At 43.3% G+C, this 22,342-nt stretch overlaps 1 protein-coding gene across 2 annotated transcripts in view; it reads left to right on the top strand.

Moving 5' to 3' along the window:
* The window catches only part of dnajc1 (DnaJ (Hsp40) homolog, subfamily C, member 1), a 217,788-nt gene extending 196,183 nt beyond the window's left edge, over positions 1 to 21,605 (top strand). For both annotated transcript variants that reach the window (XM_068007113.1, XM_068007114.1), the window contains exons 11-12: positions 7,998 to 8,476; positions 15,251 to 21,605. In XM_068007113.1, coding sequence (XP_067863214.1) covers positions 7,998 to 8,476; positions 15,251 to 15,319 — 548 coding nt within the window. In that variant the 3' untranslated portion in view covers positions 15,320 to 21,605. The remainder of the gene's footprint in view (positions 1 to 7,997; positions 8,477 to 15,250) is intronic.
* The last annotated feature ends 737 nt before the right edge of the window (positions 21,606 to 22,342 follow it).

The raw sequence follows: 22,342 nt of genomic DNA, 5'->3' as shown, positions 1-22,342 counted from the left end.
TCCTCATTCTACTGTGTGCCCTCAGTTCATTTTCTTTCATCTTTGGCCCCCGCCGCAAACTCCGTTCCCTAGCCACTGATTCCAACCCTCTCCCTGGCCACTCTCTAAGGCTGAACCAGGCCATTCACAATCTTGGCGTCCTATTTGACCCTGAGACGAACTTCCGACCACACATCTGCTCCATCACCAGGACCGCCTACTTCCACCCATGTAATGTTGCCCATCTCTGCTCCAGCCTCAGCTCATCTGCTGAAACCGTCATCCGTGCCTTTGTTACCTCTAGTCTTGACTATTCCAATGCTCTCCTGGCTAGCCTCCTTTCTTCCACCCTCCATAAACGTGAGTTCATCCAAAACCCTGCTGCCCGTATCCTAACCCACACCGAGTCCCGGTCTCCCATCACCCCTGTGCTCACTGACCTACATTGGCTCCCGGTCTGGGAACCCCTGGATTTTAAAATTCTCAACCTTGTTTTCAAATCCCTCCGTGGCCTCGCTCCTCCCTATCTCTGTAACCTCCTCCAGCCATACAACCCTCCGCGATCCCTGCGCTCCTCCAATTCCTGCCTCTTGCGCATCCCCGATTTTAATCGCAATACCGTGCCTTCAGCCGCCTTGGTCCTAAGCTCTGGAATTCCCTCCCTAAACCTCTCCGCCTCTCTGAGTCTGTCTTCTCCTTTAAGACGCTCCTTAAAACCTACCGCTTTGACCTTTTGGTCACCTGTCTTAATATCTCCTTATGTGGCTCGGTATCAAATTTTGTTTAACAGTGCTCCTGTGAAGTGCTTTGGGACATTTTACCACGTTAAGGCACTGTATAAATGCAAGTTGAAGTTGTTGTTGCAGTAGTATATCTCTCTTGTCCCCCACATGGGAAAAACTTTATGTTGCTATTCATCAGTTTTCTGTTTGTTACTGCACAGCTCAAATTCGTTGTCCTGTGGCCTTTCAGTTTGTAGGAAGGGACTGAAAAGTTGCCACAGAGTCAGGAATTAGGAGTGGGAACCCTGGCTAATTTTTTCCCCTCATATTTTGAGCCCAGGGTCTCGAGACTAATTATCCATCCCTACTGCCACCCTGGCTCATATCAGCACAGATTGGCAATCAAACAAAGAAAGCTACAAGCTGTATAGCTTAGTGACACTCTGACTTTGCCAAGAAAGCTATCAGGGCAAGCTTAGCATACAGGTTGAACAACAGTAACTTTGTTGAAAAGGAATTCTGATAAGAATGTTTGGTTGCCTTTGAAACGGAAGTACAGAAGCTTGTCACTTGCCATTTTGGGATTTGAGCTCACGACCTCTGGGTTGTGAGTTCAATACCATAACCATTACACTACCCTACACACAAGGCCGTTTGTGCATTGTAGGTGTGAGCCGTGGCTCAGTGGTAGCACTCTCACCTCTGCGTCAGAAGGTTGTGGGTTCAACCTCACTCCAGAGAGTTGAGCACAAAACCTAGGTTGACACTTCAGTGCAGTGTTGAGGGCATGCTGTACTGTCGGAGGTGCCGTCTTTTGGATGAGAAGTAAAAGATCCATTGGCACTATTTTAAAGACGAGCAGGGGAGTTCTCCCCTGTGTCCTGCCATTATTTACCCCTCAGCCAGCACCAATAAAATAAAAACAGATTATCTGGTCATTATCACATTGCTGTTTGTGGGACCTTGCTGTGCGCAAATTAGCTGCTGCATTTGTTACAACAGTGACTACACTTCAAAAGTACTTTATTGGCTGTAAAGTGCTTTGGGACATCCTGAGGCTGTGAAAGGAGCTATATAAATACAAGTATTTCAGGAGAGGAAGAGTGATCAGAAAAAAATTAGCATAAGAGTATTCCTACACTCCGAGGTCAAATAACATCAGCGGGAAAAAGTCGTGTGACTGCTTCCTTCAAATTGTATTAGTCAAGCAACATTCCACGTTAACTCATTGGCTAAGGGAAGGAATCTGTGATCTCTGGGACCCACGCAACCTTGTTCGGTCACTAAACAGCCTCTGTTTCGAGCTGGGCTTTGATCTTGTATTTGAATGACTGGCCGTTTTGAGGAAGCGGGTGATGACAGTGTTTTGAAAGGTAGGGAGACAGTGCTAAGAGAGGGAAAACACATCTAAAATGGGGGCCAGGAAGAGAATTTGTGTGATCAGATGTTTAGTGGATTCAGGTTCGAGGGAGCAGGAGGTAAGTCTTGTGAATGCAATGAGCTGGGAGAGTGTGTGGAGAGGAAAATAAGAAAGAAATGAGAGATGGTTGAGAGTTTAGGGTTAGATTGGGAGTTGACTGTTGGGAGATAGGGCTTAGTGGAAGGTGGCTGACGGATGTTCTCTATTGTGGAGACAAAGAAATCTTTTACACTTGTTAAAGGTCTGGTAGAGAGGTTTAAGGAGGTGGTTGGAGTCGATAGAAGTAGTTGGGGTTATCTTGGCTCTCTAGGATGATCCTAGTGTAGTGAACTTAAATTTGCCTTTAATTTATGTCATGTCATGTTTACCTTTTTTCATATCATTTATTGTCTTGTACATCTCTATATAAAGTTGCCTCTAAGTCTCTTTTCAATGATGAAATGCCCAAGTTTTTCCTGAAAACTTAGTCTTCCGACATGACCTCCAAACATAGCCTAGTGGTTATAGTATAGGACCAGCTAACAGAGATGTTGAGTTCAAATGTCACCATGAAATGTTGTGAAATTGAATTCAAAAACATCTGGTAATTTGTGGGCTGTCCCCAGAAAATGGTCATGAAGCTGCAGGAATGTTGTAAAATCCTAACTGGTTTACTGATGTCCATCTTCAGCAAGAGAACTTGTCGCCTACCAGGTATGGCTTCCATGTGACTCCAGTTCCACATTATGCCCTTAGGGCACTTAAGGATGGGCAATAAATACTGCCTTGCTACTGCCACCCATGAACTTTTTTTTTAAAAGCTAAAGGCGGGGTACGGTAGCATAGTGGTTATGTTACCGGACTAGTAATCCAGAGGCCTGGAATAATAATCCAGTCATGAGTCCAGTCACGGCAGCTGGGGAATTTGAATTCAATTAATTAAATAAAAATCTGGAATTAAATAAAAACTAGTATCAGTAATGGTGGCCATGAAACTACCGGATTGTCGTAAAAACCTACCTGGTTCACTAATGTCCTTTAGGGAAGGAAACCTGCCGTCCTTACCTGGTCTGGCCGATATGTGACTCCAGACCCACAACAATGTGGTTGAATCTTAATTGCCCTCTGAAATGGCCTAGCAAGCCACTCAGTTGCAAAATCTCGCTAAAAAGAACAGATGTAGCAGCTTAAAACTGGGCATCCATGAGGCGCTGTGGGCCATCAGTGGCAGCAGAATTGTATTCTAGCTCAATCTGTAACCTCATGGCCTGGCATATTCCTCACTCTACCATTACCAACAAGCCAGGGGATCAACTCTAGTTCAATGAGGAGTGTAGAAGAGCATGCCATGAGCAGCTCTTCTACACTAAAAGTGAGGTGCCAACCTGGTGAAGCTACAACTCAGGACTACATGCATGCTAAACAGCAGAAGCAACATGCTATAGACAGAGCTAAGCGATTCCACAACCAACTGATCAGATCAAAGCTCTGCAGTCCTGCCACATCCAGTCGTGAATGGTGGTGGACAATTAAACAACTAATGGGAGGAGGAGGCTCTGTAAACATCCCCATCCTCAATGATGGCAGAGTCCAGCACGTGAGTGCAAAAGACAAGGCTGAAGCGTTTGCAACCATCTTCAGCCAATTCGGCCTCCTCCCGATTTCCCCACCATCACAGAAGCCAGTGTTTAGCCAATTCGATTCACTCCACGTGATATCAAGAAACGGCTGAGCGCACTGGATATAGCAACGGCTATGGGCCCCGACAACATCCCGGCTGTAGTGCTGAAGACTTGTGCTCCAGAACTAGCCGCGCCTCTAGCCAAACTGTTCCAGTACAGCTACAACACTGGCATCCACCCGACAATGTGGAAAATTGCCCAGGTATGTCCTGTCCACAAAAAGCAGGACAAATCCAATCCGGCCAATTACCACTCCATCAGTCTACTCTCAATCATCAGCAAAGTGATGGAAGGTGTCGTCGACAGTGCTATCAAGCGGCACTTACTCACCAATAACCTGTTCACCGATGCTCGGTTTGGGTTCCGCCAGGACCACTCGGCTCCAGACCTCATTACAGCGTAGGTCCAAACATCAACAAAAGAGTGAATTCCAGAGGTGAGGTGAGAGTGACTGCCCTTGACATCAAGGCAGCATTTGACCGAGTGTGGCACCAAGGAGCCCTAATAAAATTGAAGTCTCCAGTGGCTGGAATCATACCTAGCACAAAGGAAGATGGTAGTGGTTGTTGGAGGCCAATCATCTCCGCCCCAGGACATTGCAGTGTCCTAGGCCCAACCACCTTCAGCTGCTTCATCAATGACCTTCCCTCCATCATTTGGTCAGAAATGGGGATGTTCGCTGATGATTGCGAAGTGTTCAGTTTCATTCGCAACCCCTCAGATAATGAAGCAGTCCGTGCCTACATGCAGCAAGACCTGGACAACATCCAGGCTTGGGCTGATAGTTGGCAAGTAACATCCGTGCCAGACAAGTGCCAGGCAATGACCATCTCCAACAAGAGAGAGTTTAACCACCTCCCCTTGACATTCAACGGCATTACCATCGCCGAATCCCCCACCATCAGTATCCTGGGGGTCACCATTGACCAGAAACTTAACTGGACCAGCCATATAAACACTGTGGCTACAAGAGCAGGTCAGCGGCTGGGTATTCTGCAGCGAATGACTCATCTCCTGACTCCCCAAAGCCTTTCCACCATCTACAAGGCACAAGTCAGGAGTGTGATGGAATACTCTCCACTTGCCTGGATGAGTGCAGCTCCAACAACACTCAAGAAGCTCGACACCATCCAAGACAAAGCAGCCCACTTGATTGGCACCCCATCCACCACCCTAAACATTCACTCCCTTCACCACCGGCGCACTGTGGCTGCAGTGTGTACCATCCACAGGATGCACTGCAGCAACTCGCCAAGGCTTCTTCGACAGCACCTCCCAAACCCGTGACCTCTACCACCTAGAAGGACAAGGGCAGCAGGCACATGGGATCAACACCACCTGCACGTTCCGCTCCAAGTCACACACCATCCCGACTTGGAAATATATCGCCGCTCCTTCATCATCGCTGGGTCAAAATCTGGAACTCCCTTCCTAACAGCACTGTGGGAGAACCTTCACCACACGGACTGCAGCGGTTCAAGAAGGCGGCTCACCACCACCTTCTCAATTAGGGATGGGCAATAAATGCTGGCCTTGCCAGCGACGCCCACACCCCATGAACGAATTGGAAAAAAAAAGATTTCTCAAGTTTTAAAAAAAAAATATTTCCTAATCTCTCCCCTGAACTTGTTGACTGCTTACTGTGGAACAGTTCTCCTCTGCCAAAACGACGCACTACTCCAGGACCACCCTGGAGAGCAAAGATAACCCCAACCTTTTTTCTTCATTATCAATCGTCTCCTTCAACCCTTTTCCCATTCTCTCTCCATCCTCCACTCCAACAAGAAGTGTAAGGAGCTCGTTGACTTCTTTGTCACCAAGATTAAGACTGTCAGTTTAGCTGCCTGCCACTTCTGCATCCCCCTTTTCCCTTGCCACAAGAAGCCAGCCCTCCCCATGGTGTCCCCTAGCCCTGACCCTGTGTCTTTTTTCTAGTTTCTTTCCTATCTCCCATCATGTCCTCTTCAAATTCATCTTGACCTTCTACTCCCTTGACCCCATTCACACTAGCCACCCAACTTAATTTCATAGTAGTCATGCTAGCTGACATTGTAAATGGTGCTCTCGCCTCAGGTACTGTCCCTCTCCCTTTCAAAATTTCAGTCATCACCTTAAATAAACCTAGCCTCCACCCTTTTGTCCTTGCAAGCTCCCCATCTCGAACCTCTCTTCCCTTTCCAAAGTCCTTGAATGTGTTGTCGGCTCCCAAACCCATCCCATCTTTCCTGCAACTTCCTGTTTGAATCGCTCCATCAGGTTTCTGCCCTTGCCACACCACAGAAACGGATCTACTCAAAATCACAAATGACTTAAGAACATAAGAAATAGGAGCAGGAGTAGGCCATTCTGGCCCCTCGAGCCTGCTCTGCCATTCAATAAGATCATGGCTGATCTTTGGTCTCAACTCCACTTTCCTGCCCAATCTCCATATCCCTTGATTCCCCTAAAGTCCAAAAATCTATCTATTTCAGCCTTGAATATACTCAATGACTCAGCATTCACAGCCCTCTGGGGTAGAGATTTCCAAAGATTCACAGCCCTCTGAGTAAAGAAATTCCTCCTCATCTCAGTCTTAAATGGCCGACCCCTTATCCTAAGACTATGCCCCGTAGTTCTAGACTCGCCAGCCTGGGGAAACCACCTCTCAGCATCTATCCTGTCGAGCCCCCTCAGAATCTTATGTTTCAATGAGATCACCTCTCATTCTCCTAAACTCCAGAGAGTATAGGCCCATTCTACTTAATCTCTCCTCATAGGACAACCCTCTCATCCTAGGAATCAATCTAGTGAACCCTCATTGCACCGCCTCCAAGGCAAGTATATCCTTCCTTAGATAAGGAGAGTACTTCAGATATGGTCTCACCAAAGCCCTGTCGAATGTAGCAAGACTTTCTTATTCTTGTACTCCAACCCCTTTGCAATAAAGGCTAACATGCCATTTGCTTTCCTAATTGCTTGCTGAACCTGCATGTTAACTTTGTGTTTCTTGTACCTGGGCACTCAGATCTCTGAGCACCAACATTTAATAGTTTCTCACCATTTAAAAATATTCTGCTCTTCTTTTCTTCCTACCAAAGTGAATAACCTCACATTTCCCCACAGTATACTCCATCTGCCGCCTTGCCCACTTACTTAACCTGTCCATATCCCTTTGCGAACTCTGTGCCCTCCTCACACCTTACTTTCCCAACTAGCTTTGTATCGTCAGCAAACTTGGATACATTACACTTGGTCCCTTCACCTAAATCATTAATATAGATTGTAAATATTTGAGGCCCCTCTTCTGTGACTGTGACCATGGTACACTATCCCTCCTCATCCTCGACCTGTCTGCAGCCTTTAATGTGGTTGAACACACCATCTTCCTCCAATGCCTCTCCTCCATTGTCTAGCTCAATGGGACTGTCCTCACTTGGTTCCACTGTTTGTTATCCAATTGTCGCCAGAGCATCTTGAGCAATGGCTTCTCTTCCCACGCCTATACCTTTACCTCTGGAATACCCCAAGGATCCTTGGCCCCCACTTCTTCCTCAACTCCATGCTGCCCTTTTATGAATAATCAAAAGACTTGGGGGTCAGCTTCTACTAGCCTGCTGATAATGCTTAGCTCTACCTCTCCACCACCTCTCTCAATGCTTCCACTGACTGTGTTGACAGACTGACATCCAGTCCTGGATGAGCCTCAGTTTCCTCCAATTAAACATTTGGAAGATCAAAGCCATCATCTTTGGCTCCGCCATTAACTCCATACCCATGCCACCGATTCTATTCCCCTCCCAGCCACCGTCTCAGGTTGAACCAGATTGTTTGCAGCTTTGGCATCCTATTTGACCCTGAGCTGAGCTGCTGACCCCATATCCTTTCCAGCACAAACACCGCCTACTTTCGTCTCTGCATCATCACCTGGTTCTTCCCCTGCCTCAACCCATCTGCTGTTGAAACCCTTACCCATGCGTTTGTCACCTCCAGACTTGACTACTCTAAAGCTCTGCTGGTTGGCCTCCCATCCATAAACTTCATGCCATGATGGCAATATTGCATTTGTATGCAACGGTTGAAAATTTTTCAAAGGGGGAAGCCCATACGTGTGGTAGGTAATCTTGTATTCACCTGCGCAAATATGTATGAATAGATAGCTTTGTTCACAAAAACATTGTGGTAAACATTGGAAAATATGTGCACTGTTAATCCAAATGTGTTTTTTTTTTAAATCAGGAACAGTAAAACTATTGGAATTAAAGTCTGCATCTCAGACTGTAAAGAGTGCTAAACGTGAAACAATTCTACCTGACCACATAATCACTAAAAGAGATGAGGAGGAGGTTGAAGGAGAACATGATGAGTTTGAAAATGGGGATGATCAAGATAACTACACAGAGACATTGGCCTCAGAAACCAGGCCGCGGAAACGTAAAACTGCAAAAACAGCAGAGAGAACTCTTATGATCCAAGAAGAATTTGAACTGAAACAAAAAGGAAGGCGTCAGAGGGACTTTGATAACACCGAACTGGATGATGATGATGATAGTGATGAGGAGAAAAAAAGGAAGGGGAGAATTCGATCTTCAGAAGAAATCGCTGAACTGTGGAACCAAAATCAACAAAAACTGCTAGAGCTAGCCTTACAACAGTATCCGAAGGGGACTTCTGAACGTTGGGACAAAATAGCAAAATGTGTACCAGGAAAAACAAAGGTAATATTTCTCTATTAATAGAAAACCTAGATATATCGTACTAATACAGCTGACTGACAATAAGTCACTGTATGATAGTGGCCTGTATTGATGCTTAATATCACCTAATAACTTGAAAGATATTTAAAGTTTTGATATTGAATTTAATACAGCCTGACCTCATTAAAATGTATGTTAAAAGTTCCTGTCATTAAAGGAGCTCAAAACCCAGTGATGGTAAAAGAGTTTTTAGATGGGAGAAGGAGAATGTTTATTGTGACAATTCTTTCTAATTAAAGATTTGATCTCCCATTGTGCTGAGGTCCCTATCTCCACTGTGCTGGTTATGGGAAATGTCTAGCAAAAGGCAGGCATTATCAGGAGAGAAGGAAAATACACTTCAGGGTCTTTACCAGCATCCTCTCCCTACATTAGTGCAGATCCCAGTCTCCCCTTGGCACTCTTAGGTACCCTCTACCACTTTCTGGAGCTCAGAGGAGATATTTAGGTGTCCAGGGCTTTCACATCTAGAAAGAAGACCTCTATGGGATTTCTACCTGACAAGGGTTCATGATTGAGAGGTTCACTCTTATCAATGCCTCTAAGAACATAAGAACATAAGAAATAGGAGCAGGATTAGGCCAATCGGCCCCTCGAGCCTGCTCTGCCATTCAATAAGATCATGGCTGATCTGATCCTAACCTCAAATCTAAATTCATGTCCAATTTCCTGCCTGCTCCCCGTAACCCCTAATTCCCTTTACTTCTAGGAAACTGTCGATTTCTGTTTTGAATTTATTCAATGATGTAGCTTCCTGGGGCAGCAAATTCCACAGACCTACTACCCTCTGAGTGAAGAAGTTTCTCCTCATCTCAGTTTTGAAAGAGCAGCCCCTTATTCTAAGATTATGCCCCCTAGTTCTAGTTTCACCCATCCTTGGGAACATCCTTACTGCATCCACCCGATCAAGCCCCTTCACAATCTTATATGTTTCAATAAGATCGCCTCTCATTCTTCTGAACTCCAATGAGTAGAGTCCCAATCTACTCAACCTCTCCTCATATGTCCACCTCCTCATCCCCGGGATTAACCGAGTGAACCTTCTTTGTACTGCCTCGAGAGCAAGTATGTCTTTTCTTAAGTATGGAGACCAAAACTGTATGCAGTATTCCAGGTGCGGTCTCACCAATACCTTATATAACTGCAACAATACCTCCCTGTTTTTATATTCTATCCCCCTAGCAATAAAAGCCAACATTCCATTGGCCTTCTTGATCACCTGCTGCACCTGCATACTAACTTTTTGATTTTCTTGCACTAGGACCCCCAGATCCTTTTGTACTGCAGTATTTTCCAGTTTCTCGCCATTAAGATAATAACTCGCTCTCTGATTTTTCCTGCCAAAGTGCATAACCTCACATTTTCCAATATTGTATTGCATCTGCCAAATCTCTGCCCACTCACCCAGCCTGTCTAAATCCCCCTGTAGGTTTTTTATGTCCTCACTCTCCACTTTCCCTCCCATCTTTGTATCATCTGCAAACTTTGATATGTTACACTCGGTCCCCTCCTCCAAATCGTTAATATAGATTGTAAAGAGTTGGGGACCCAGCACTGACCTCTGCGGAACACCACTGGCTACTGGTTGCCAGTCCGAGAATGAACCATTTATCCCAACTCTCTGCTTCCTGTTAGATAACCAATCCTCCACCCATGCCAGAATATTACCCCCAATCCAAACTACCAGCAAAGCGAGCAGCAAAGCAAAATCCCTTGGACTAGTCTCCTGCAACTCCAATTTTCATTGCCGAGTCCTCCTTGACACAGATGTGAAAAATAAAGTGGATTTGGAGAAAGGTTACCATTATCTGCACTGATCCCTGGGCAAAGACTTAATAACCCATTAATCCAGCTATTCGGATTCATGGCGCAAAGGGACGCTTCATTCTGATGCTTCCAAGACAAACACATGAAATGTGGACAGAGACTTTTCGGGAATGGCGAGTGACGAGAAGGAAAATCCTATGTGTGAGCTCCGCATTAGGAAGCTATGTCTTAATATCTGTGTAGGTGAAAGTGGTGACAGACTCACCAGAGCTGCTAAAGTGCTGGAGCAACTCATTGGCCAGACTCCAGTGTTTCTAAAGCTCGCTATTCTGTATGATCTTTCAGTATCAGAAGAAATGAGCCTCAGCCACCATGGAGTTAAAAACATGCAAGGATCCAGGAGCCTGGCTTTGGGTTGGAATGTAACATAACCCTCTTTCTCAGTCACTAGCCAACATCCAAATAACACAGTTGGGAACAGTGGAATGAGCCTCTCGGGGTCAGACAGATTTGTGAAGCAGCCCTGGTTGTATTACTGAGAACACTGATGCTCAATGCAAACACACGCATAGAAGAAAAAAAAAATTGCATTTATATAGTGCCTTTCACATAATAAGGACCTCCCAAAGCACTTTGCAGCCAATAAAGTACTTTTGAAGTGTAGTCACTGTTGAAATGTAGGAAATGCGGTAGCCAATTTGCACAGAACAAGGTGTCAAACAACAATGAGATAATGACCAGATAATCTGATTTAGTGATGTTGGTTGAGGGATAAATATTGGCCAGAACATTGGGGAGAACTCCCCTGCTCGTCTTTGAAATAGTGCCATGGGATCTTTTACATCCACCTGAGGGCAGATGGGGCTTCGGTTTAATGTCTCATCCGAAAGATGGCACCTCCGACAGTACAGACTCTCCCTCAATACTGCACTGGAGTGACAGCCTAGATTTTGTGTTCAACTGTCCGGAGTGAGGTTGAACCCACAACCTTCTCACTCAGAGCCAAGAGTGCTACCACTGAGCCACGGTTGACACCATAGAGCTTTGGTAATAATTTTCCAAAATTCTCTGGACTCGGCAAAGGTCCCAGCAGATTGGAAAACTGCCAATGTAACACCCTTATTTAAAAAGGGTAGTAGGCAGAAGGCTGGAAATTATAGACCAGTTAGCCTAACATCTGAGGTGGGTAAAATTTTGGAGTCTATTATTAAGGAGACAGTAGCAGAACATTTGGATAAACATAATTTAATAGGACAAAGTCAGCATGGCTTTACGAAGGGGAAGTCATGTCTGACAAATTTGCTTGAGTTCTTTGAGGACATATGGTACAGGGTGGATAAAGGGGAACCAGTGGACGTAGTGTATTTAGACTTCCAGAAAGCATTCGACAAGGTGCCACATAAGATTATTGCTCAAAATAAAGAATCACTGGATTGGGGGTAATATTCTGGCATGGGTGGAGGATTGGTTATCTAACAGGAAGCAGAGAGTTGGGATAAATGGTTCATTCTCGGACTGGCAACCAGTAGCCAGTGGTGTTCCGCAGGGGTCGGTGCTGGGTCCCCAACTCTTTACAATCTATATTAACGATTTGGAGGAGGGGACCGAGTGTAACATATCAAAGTTTGCAGATGATACAAAGATGGGAGGGAAAGTGGACAGTGAGGAGGACATAAAAAACCTGCAGGGGGATTTAGGCAGGCTGGGTGAGTGGGCAGAGATTTGGCAGATGCAATACAATATTGGAAAATGTGAGGTTATGCACTTTGGCAGGAAAAATCAGAGAGCAAGTTATTATCTTAATGGCAAGAAACTGGAAAATACTGCAGTACAAAGGGATCTGGGGGTCCTAGTGCAAGAAAATCAAAAAGTTAGTATGCAGGTGCAGCAGGTGATCAAGAAGGCCAACGGAATGTTGGCTTTTATTGCTCGGGGGATAGAATATAAAAACAGGGAGGTATTGCTGCAGTTATATAAGGTATTGGTGAGACCGCACCTGGAATACTGCATACAGTTTTGGTCTCCATACTTAAGAAAAGACATACTTGCTCTCGAGGCAGTACAAAAAAGGTTCACTCGGTTAATCCCGGGGATGAGGGGGCGGACATATGAGGAGAGGTTGAGTAGATTGGGACTCTACTCATTGGAGTTCAGAAGAATGAGAGGCGATCTTATTGAAACATACAAGATTGTGAAGGGGCTTGATCGGGTGGATGCGGTAAGGATGTTCCCAAAGATGGGTGAAACTAGAACTAGGGGGCATAATCTTAGAATAAGGGGCTGCTCTTTCAAAACTGAGATGAGGAGAAACTTCTTCACTCAGAGGGTAGTAGGTCTGTGGAATTTGCTGCCCCAGGAAGCTGTGGAAGCTACATCATTAAATAAATTCAAAACAGAAATAGACAGTTTCCTAGAAGTAAAGGGAATTAGGGGTTACGGGGAGCGGGCAGGAAATTGGACATGAATTTAGATTTGAGGTTAGGATCAGATCAGCCATGATCTTATTGAATGGCAGAGCAGGCTCGAGGGGCCGATTGGCCTCCTCCTGCTCCTATTTCTTCTGTTCGTATGTTCTTATTTCCCATGGCAACTGCAGGCAAAGTTGCTGCAGAGGCCCTAAGATGGGAAAGCGCTTTTGTTTGGCTGGGGTCCCAAGCCAAGACGTCGATCACAGAATGCATGCTATAACCACCTTCCAGCTCCCAAGGGCAAGATGGCGCTTAGTTGTGAATGTCCTCCACAACTGGATAGCCTGCCAACGTTTGTTGTAACGGCTCCTGCGTGACTAATGGACACTTGTCAAAGTACCAAAGGGTGGCTTGCATCCACGGAACTGTGTCCCAGTAACGAATGCCTACAGGAAGGAAGGGGAGAAAAACAGATCTGCATTTGCACTGGACAGCTTAGGTCTCAACAAACAGTGAGCTGTCTACTGATAACGTGGGACCATTGATGGCGAAGAAAAAAGTATAACACTTAATGGGTGTGCTGAGCTATGCTTTTATACAGAGACCCTCAGAGAGCAAACCCTTTGATCTGGCTACCTATCCTCATACAGAATGCGTCGGGTCACATTTTCATGAGTCTACGATGCCATCAATTCCTGGAATTGAGCCTTGTTTACAATATGAAATGCAGCCGAATGGAGGAAAACTTGTGTGCCTGCATTTGGCTGCATTGCTGTAGTGGCTTGATTGGTGAATAACCCTGGTTGTCCAAAGATTCATTTACAATTATTTCTTTTGATTGGTATCAAAACTTTCAAAAAACCCATTACCAAACATTACATTATTAAATGAGGGATAGAATGTCTGTCTTTCCTTCTGCTATATTGTAGCAGCTCCGTATCTCCTCAGATATTCTGTAAGAACATAAGAAATATGAGCAGGCGTAGGCCATATGGCCTATTTGCCTTCCCCCAGAAATTTTTCATCTCCTTAGCTGTTCACTCGGATTAAACTCGAAGATGTGCAACCCTATTGTTCTCCAAGTCTGAGCTTAGGCTGCACCCGAAGGTGCGCAACTGAAGTTCACTCCTAAGTTAAGCTTCACATCCTGGCCTTGAATTTCCTCTGTTTTTGCGCCTAGAGACATGCAAAACCAGGATGTAAATCAATTTTGTGGCCTAAAAGATCATGTTGTTTTGCGCGTAAGTACAATAAGCCCAAATATCCTTGGTCTTTTATAGCCGTCTCTCGATCCCTCCACCCGATCGCATCTCCACCCATTAAACTGGCCCCGCCCCATTTTACAGAGCTCATAGGCTACTAACCTGCGACCATATTTTCAGGCGCAGCAAGGAAATCATTTTCTGTTATTTCATTGCAATTATTTGAGCGTTTTTAAAAAAAATTATCCTCAGACCTGCACTGTGTTCTGTTTTTTTTTATGCGTTTTTATAGCATATGTATGTCACATTAAAAATTGAAAAACTTCCCCAATTGCAAGTTCTTAAATGTGCTGTGCCGAATGTGTATGAATGATGATTAAATAAGCTGAAACTTTAATTTCCATACTTAAAGAAGAGAAATATAATGGTGTGAATTTGGCACTTCCCTTGGGGCCCCAATTGTTTACGCTGATTTACGCCCATTTTATGTTCAGGCATATTCTAATGAGATTCGCAGGAAACTTAAGCGTAACTTGACATCGGCAGAACGGGCGCGGGAATGGATGCATTTTGGGGTCTAACTTCCGGGCTGCACACGCGGAGGAAGTTCCAAGCCCTCTTGGCCAGTCCACTGGAAAGACCAGTTATTTCTACCTCCAGAACATCTCCTCCTTATGTCCCTACCTCACCACCACTCATGAAACCCTCATCGAAGCCTTTATCAATTTGAGTCTCAATTTCTTTTATTGCCTCATAAGAAAAAGTCGAAGATGGAAAATATCCATTTGCCCACTGAACTCCATTCCTCCAGTGCTTCACTTTGCCCAGCTGCTTTTTGAATATCCCTTATGTCATTGACTTTACTATCTTACCTAGTAGATTATCCTAGACAAATTTTCCTAATACATCTAAAATAATCTTTTTCATTCATTTTAACTGTTACTTTTCACTAATTTGAATCTGTTCTCTGGTCCCACTTTCTTATGTTTCTAATCCCAAAGATAAGTACAGGAACAGAAAATATTATGCAATCCATCTGCCTGTCCCAAGCACTAATAACTTTTTCATTTACTGACCATTTGCAATCCCTAGGCCCAAGCTCTGAAATTTCCTCCCTAACTCTCCCCTCCCCCCTCATCCCTCATCTCCAACTCCCCCTCCTTCTTAGACCCTCCTTAAAATCCACCTCTTTGGCCAAGCTTTTGGTACCCTCTCAAATGTCTCCTCCTTTGGTCAATGCCTATTTTTTTCTTTACGAACTGCCTTTGAGGTGTTTTTCTATGTTGAAGGAGCTATAAAATGTAACTATGTAGTAGTTTACTTAAAAGTTTTATTGTCAAATTTCTTTTGTCCTGCAGGAAGAATGTATAATCAGATACAAACTATTGGCTGAACTGGTAATGAAGAGGAAACAAGCCAAAAGCTGACTGAAAATGGTATCTACAAGCACTGGTCTCCCTCCAGAAGCAGTAATGCACCATGGACAAATATATTGTGTAAACCTGGAGCCTAGTTGCTTATAACTTACCTCAGCTTTCTTTTTTGCCAATGTCATGTGCCTTAGTTTTAAAAAAAGAGAATCAATGTGCCACCATCTCCTACTGAATAATTGAGTCGTTTCATATTTTAGAAGCCTATTAAATGCCATGCACATCTGAATAGTTTTAAATTTGTTTATAAGAAACAAAAATCTGTACCCCAGTTCCACGCTTATCTTTATATATTGGTCATAAGTTTGTATTACTTTCCTTTGCAGATTGATAAGAGTTTGGTTTCTTGCATTTTTAACTGATCAGTTATTTTATGCATGCTAATACAGAACAGGTTTTTTTTGAGACTATGTAAAATCCAACAGGAAATTAAGATCTTAATTAAGGAGTTTAATTTGATTGACTTTTTTTCTGTTTTTGTTTCTTTTTCAATTCCCATCTCTCCTGAACCATGGTGTGTCATACCGTTCAGCTACAAGGGTGATAGCAACCCTTCAGTATCTCGCCCAAGTGCCCATTCTTCATATGTAAACTTAGCCTGAGTGTTGGTGTTCATCGTAGCGGAGTCACGACCAGTCCTGTCCTTGGCCAATATCCAGACATGTGTTTCTAGTGTGGGTCTCTGGGTAGTGAGCAGGATTGGAATCCTGGCTGATTTCCTATCCCTAGCTCAAAAATACTGAGGCCAATTGCAGTCCTGGTTGGGATCGGCTAATACAATGCGGGCGGGTGATCTAACTAGGGACCTTCCAGTTTAGCATGGCTCAGTACCACACCATGTTGTGCCTACCTACTAAACCTTTGGGGAGTCCTCTGTGGATTGATTTCTTAAAGCATCCTTGAGTTTGTAAAGTTGAAGCGGATCTGCCAGGGAGTTCTGTACAGTGCACTGTCTTTGCTTATTTTCTGCAATCTGTGGATTAGTAATAAGTTAATGTATGGCAAAGTTAGCATTTACTGTAAGTAGAGTGAAGCTTTGTTTCTGCAAGTTACCTGTGATGCTGGAACAGCACAGTGTAAAAACTTTGAATAGTACTTTTTATAAAGCCTCAAACATTTGTCCAGTTGACAAATGTGATGCATCTGTGGTTGTGATTAAGTATGTTTGAATTTTGGTTTGTGCAGAAGCCTTTTACTAATATTTATATTGATTTTGTTTTTTAAAAAAAAAATCAAAGCTTCATGTAGTCGCACATTTGTATGCTGAAATCTACATGGAAATATGGAACAGTCTAGTCTCAAATGAGTTATGATGACTTAAGATTCCAAATCATTTGCTTACAACATAACACAGAAACATGTTTCAGCCAGTAGTCTCCCTTTTGAATAACTGATTTTTTTTTTCTACATATACTGTAATGTATAGTATATCTAGCTCCTAGCAAGTTCAGTTTTAACATTTTCATCTGTTGTACAGTGAGAACTGTTTCCTAAGCTGTTATCACCAGATATGTACTGGTATGAATCTGGTGTAATTTTCAAACCTCTGGTGTAAATCCTCTTGATTAAATGATACTAGTACAAAATCTCATCCCTTTAGGCCATGTTTCCATATTGGTTTTCAGTGCATCAATTATATTGAGAGATGCTGCCATAATCTGAACTCAGTGTATGAAATTGATGAGGGTGGATTTGTGAAATTGCCATAATTATACTGGGTGTACTCAATAGGACAGTTCCAAGCATAATTAAGAATTTTTAGAACCCAGTCCTCCACATCAAATATCCTCCATCCATGCTGGGAATAAAGCATAGTGTGATTTGTTCTGGGGAAACAATATGCTATGCAAGCATAAGAAAGTGCTGTCATGACATTGCAGACGAGCAGTACCATGTGTGACCTCCTACTCTCATGTCCTATAAAGCCCTGGGATCTATGCCATAATGTTCGTTTTTCTCCCAGTTACAAGTTGTGATTGTGCTGGACGAGAAAAGTTCCAATGTTCAGTTCGCCGACGGCCATCCTGGTAGTTGCATGATACAATGATAATGGAGTTGTTGACTAATGAGGTGAGGAAAACCTCAGTGGTGGAAATCTTTGGGAACTTACAGGTCCAAAGTCACCTGTTCCTCCCAAATATGCTACACTTATCATATGTCGTGTCTTTTGATAACCTTCCCTACACTTGATGGTGGTAATAGATGAGTCCTTGACACGATGGAATGCCCACCTGCAGGGAACCATTGAATGATTAACCTTGCATATTAATTGCCTGGAACTATGGGTAGGAAATTAACTCTGGGGCAGTTCCAAACCATAGAACTGGGAAATTTGTCAGATGTGCAATTAGAATAGGTGTACATTTGGACAATGCTTTGGTAGTTCACACAAGAACAACCAGGGAGGGGCTTACTCTTGTTGTTTTTCCCAGGACCAGATGCATGAGGTCTGATTCAAAAGTTATGCTTAACTCAGACATTTAGCTCGGGTGGACAACATAGCAGCAGATGCTCCATCATTTCACAGATTCATCCTCAAGGTAAAAATTCCCAAAAGTGGTTCAAGAAAATTTCTGCAGATTGAAGATGTCCAGAGATAAAATCGTGAAGTTACAGCACTGTAGGAGGCTATTTGGCCCATCATTCATTTGGCAGTGCGAGCTCTTCAACTGGAACTGTCTACTCTAATCCCATTTCCTTGCCTTTCCCCCCGTTTCTGTTCATATTCTTCCTTTTCAAATACCTATCCAATTCCCTTTGCAATGATGTTATTGCCACGAAAGCCACTTATGATAGTGTTCCATGTTCTAATGATCCTCTTCTAACTTGCCCCTTCATTCTTTTAGTGATAATCCTATGTTTATGCCCCCTTGATTCACTAACCAGTGGAAACTATCTGTTTACCTCCTTAAAATCTTACATAATTTTGTTAACTTCTATTAGATCACCCCATTAGATTTATTAGTTAAACTCTATTCCAGTGCAGAAAGCCCCATTTTTTGCATAACTGCAACCTCTCATTCCTGGTATGAATTCCAGTGACTCTTCAATATATTTTCTAGGGCTCTAACCACCTTCCTATAATGGGGTGCTCAGCATTGCACATAATACTGCAATTACTATCATTATCCTCCTGCATTGTCACTACCTCCTTCAAAACCGCTATCATCAACTCCTTCTCAAAATATCCATCTTAAACCAGTCCCTTCTGTTCAATTACCACCCTGTCCCAAAAGTGCCTTAATCTGATTCAACACTTCCATGTTTTTAATATTCAGTGCCCCTATAGATAAAACCCAGAATCCCATTTGCCTTTTTATGGCCTTTTCCATCTGCACTGCCACCTTTTAAAGATTCCTTTATCTGCACCCCTACATCTCTCTTCCTCCACTCTGTTAAGAATCTTACCCTTTAGGATATATTTTCTTTCACTGTTCTTTTTCCCCAAAATGCACTACATCACATTTTCTGGGCATTGAATTTCATTTACCCACTCTGCTAACCTATCAATGCCCTCATGCAATCTCTTGCATTCTTCCTCACAATATGTTATGCCACCTAATTTGGTGTTAGTGATTTTGGATACTATTCCTCTTGTGCCTACATCCAATTAATTTCCACAAATGTTAAGGAAAATATGTTGGTTTGCTTCCTTGGATGACCAGCTCCTGCATCAACCTGAAGGCTTGGCTGTCTCGCTATCTTCTAGACGTGAAGGTTTCTGTGAACATTTCCTTTGTTTTCCCCTTTTTTTCCATGAAAGATGCAAGCAGAATGAACAAAAATTATGCTGATGATTAAAACCCATATTTCTTGGACATCCCAACAATGAGCAATAACAGCATCTGTGGGCACGGTGGAAACCAGATCGCCGGGTCTTGAAAGGAGGTGAGTGCATTGTAGGTCTTAGGAAAGTAAGGAAAAATTTGAGAGAGAAGAATGGTTTAAGGTGCATATTTTGAGGTGATGGCTGCCTTGACGGAAGTAGTGAACGTTGTTTGTGACTTTGCATAGGTTTGTTTTGGCGCTGTAGCAGGAATGGAAACCTGACTGGAGTAATTCAAACAGAGTGTTGCGGGAAAGACGGGCACGGATTTAGGAGGGGCCAAAACATTCAAGGCCTTTGGAGAGGAAAGGCCGATTGGAATGAGGTGGTAATTTACAAGGACAGATGGTCGGGGTGGTTTCTGTTGAAGATTGGGTTGAAAACGGTAGTTTTGAAAGGAGGGAACTGATAATCTGAAAATATTTTTTTTTGTTTACTAAACTTAATCACTATACTGATTTCATAAATGTATGCAGTATAGTCAATAATTATCTTTCCTGATCACACTATAATACTGTTATATTTAACATACTCTTATATTTTTGGGGTTCCTTTACTCTTTTTGTTATAGATATTTTTGGCTTCTCTGTTTTAGGCTACTCTTGCAGGTGACTTCTTAATCTAATTGCACTTTCACTTGGCCGGATGTCCAGACAAACTTATAATTTCGGGCACTGGCTTCATCATGTGATTTCCCCATGTCTTTAGAAGGTAGCGGAATAACACTAAACTAGACTTTGACTTGGATTTTAAGTGCCAAAAAATTATTAAATAGTAAAAACAAACAAATGGTAACAATAACACAATATATATTTTTAACATTAGTTATTAAGCTTAGCTAACTTCTTGAGTACTAGAAATTATCAGTTTGTGATTGCTGCACCAAACTATGATGTAAATAATATTTTTACATAGTGGTTCCTTTTTCTCACCATGTAAGGAAGTGTTGCTTTAAGAGGGTGAAGAGTGTGCTGTTGCCCAGGATGGGCGAGGAAGAAAAAGGAGAGTTGTGCAGCGTGTTGCCTTTCTGAGAATGTGGAACTCATTGTGGCCTGTCCTGCAATCCTAGGATGAGGGAGTTTGCAGTCAGTACCAGTTCCACCTCCCTCCAGGTGGCACAAGTGATAATTCTGGGTGACTTGGTGGCACCCACCCCAGACAATTTAGGGCACATAAGAACATAAGAAATAGGAGCAGGAGTAGGCCATTTGGCCCCTCGAGCTTGCTGTGCCATTCAATCAGATCATGGCTAATCTTCAACCTCGACTCCACTTTCCTGCCCGATCCCCATATTCCTTGATTCTCCTAGAGTCCAAAAATGTATCTATCTCAGCCTTGAATATACTCAACAACTCAGCATCCACAACCCTCTGGGGTAGAGAATTCCAAAGATTCACAACCCTCTGGGTGATGTAGTGCCTCCTTGTCTCAGTCTTAAATGGCCGATCCCTTATCCTGCGACTATGCCCTCTAGTTCTAGTTCTAGTTCTAGTTCTGGTTCTGTTAAGAACTTCTTCACATAAAGAGTGATCAAAGAAAAAAAGAGAGATTTGCATCACATTTCACAAATCTCCTAAATCACACATACACTGAATTACTTGAGTTGGAGTGACTGTAGTTATGTAGGCACTCAGTTTGGTTTTCCAGGTAGAAGGTGGTCTTCAGAGTAGTGGAGGCAAAAACCTTCGATTCATTTAAGAGATAGTTAGATGTTGTGATTGGGAAATGTGTGTGTTTATAAAAAAAATTCTGTATGCATCAGTGAGCTTCCCTGATCTGTGTTCATTTGGATGCTGTAGGGCAGGAAGCATCTTGATCACTTCAAATTTATAATTCAGTCAAACTACCACCTGAAAAACTATTTTCTCACTGTTATTAAAACATAGTAAATGACCAACCAAGCACTTATCAAATAACTGAAAGAAATTACATATTCCTTTTGACTTGCTTCTTCACTACATACCCATATTATTTAAATGCTGTGTCTTAAAGCATAGCGTATTCATGCAAGTTTTTTTTAAAAAGGGACTGAGACAATTGGTAGTTACGATACTAATGAGTTAATTTTGATGTTGTCCTCATAGATCGTAAATAAAAAGCATTTTGTTAACTTGTCTCAGTAATTGGTAAATACCCCATACCCATTGTACTGCACAGTCTTTAATCCTATTTTTGGCAGTGAACAGAGGGAGGTTTTTGAAACACTATGCTGCAAAGGCAGTCAGGTATTCTTACAAGAAAGTTGCAAGCACTTTTCAGAGACTAAAAGATCAGAAATGCTGGAGGGACAGTTTGAAATCATCTTGTTTAAGTCAATTAAGACAACACACTGATGTGTTTGGTTTTGTGTCATTACATGATGATAAGTGGTACAATTTGGATTAATAGAGTTGATCATAACTGCCATTCTGTATGTTCACCTTACTGTGAAATAAAGCGCTTATCGATTTGCATCAAGTCTTGTCTCATGAAGTGTTTGCACAGTCCACCTTCGGAGGTATTGAAGAAGCATATATGTGAACGGTAGAAATGTCTTTTTTTATTCGTTCATGGGATGTGGGCGTCGCTGGCGAGGCCAGCATTTATTGCCCATCCCTAATTGCCCCTGAGAAGGTGGTGGTGAGCCGCCTTCTTGAACCACTGCAGTCCGTGTGGTGACTGTTCTCCCACAGAGCTGTTAGGAAGGGAGTTCCAGGATTTTGACCCAGCAATGATGAAGGAACGGCGATATATTTCCAAGTCGGGATGGTGTGAGACTTGGAAGGGAACGTGCAGGTGGTGTTGTTCCCATGTGCCTGCTGCTCTCCTCCTTCTAGGTGGTAGAGATTGCAGGTTTGGGAGGTGCTGTCGAAGAAGCTTTGGCGAGTTGCTGCAGTGCATCCTGTGAATGGTACACACTGCAGCCACTGTGCACCGGTGGTGAAGGGAGTGAATGTTTAGGGTGATGGATGGGGAGCCAATCAAGTGGGCTGCATTGTCCTGGATGGTGTCGAGCTTCTTGAGTGTTGTTGGAGCTGCACTCATCCAGGCAAGTGGAGAGTATTCCATCACACTCCTGACTTGTGCCTTGTAGATGGTGGAAAGGCTTTGGGGAGTCAGGAGGTGAGTCACTTGCCGCAGAATACCCAGCCTTTGATCTGCTCTTGTAGCCACGGTATTTATATGGCTGGTCCAGTTAAGTTTCTGGTCAATGG

This window comes from Heptranchias perlo, chromosome 2 (assembly GCF_035084215.1).
Source record: "Heptranchias perlo isolate sHepPer1 chromosome 2, sHepPer1.hap1, whole genome shotgun sequence".
NCBI classification, from domain to species: Eukaryota; Metazoa; Chordata; class Chondrichthyes; order Hexanchiformes; family Hexanchidae; genus Heptranchias; species Heptranchias perlo.
Note: the sequence above shows the minus strand (reverse complement) of the source record. Positions and strands in the feature narration are given on the sequence as shown.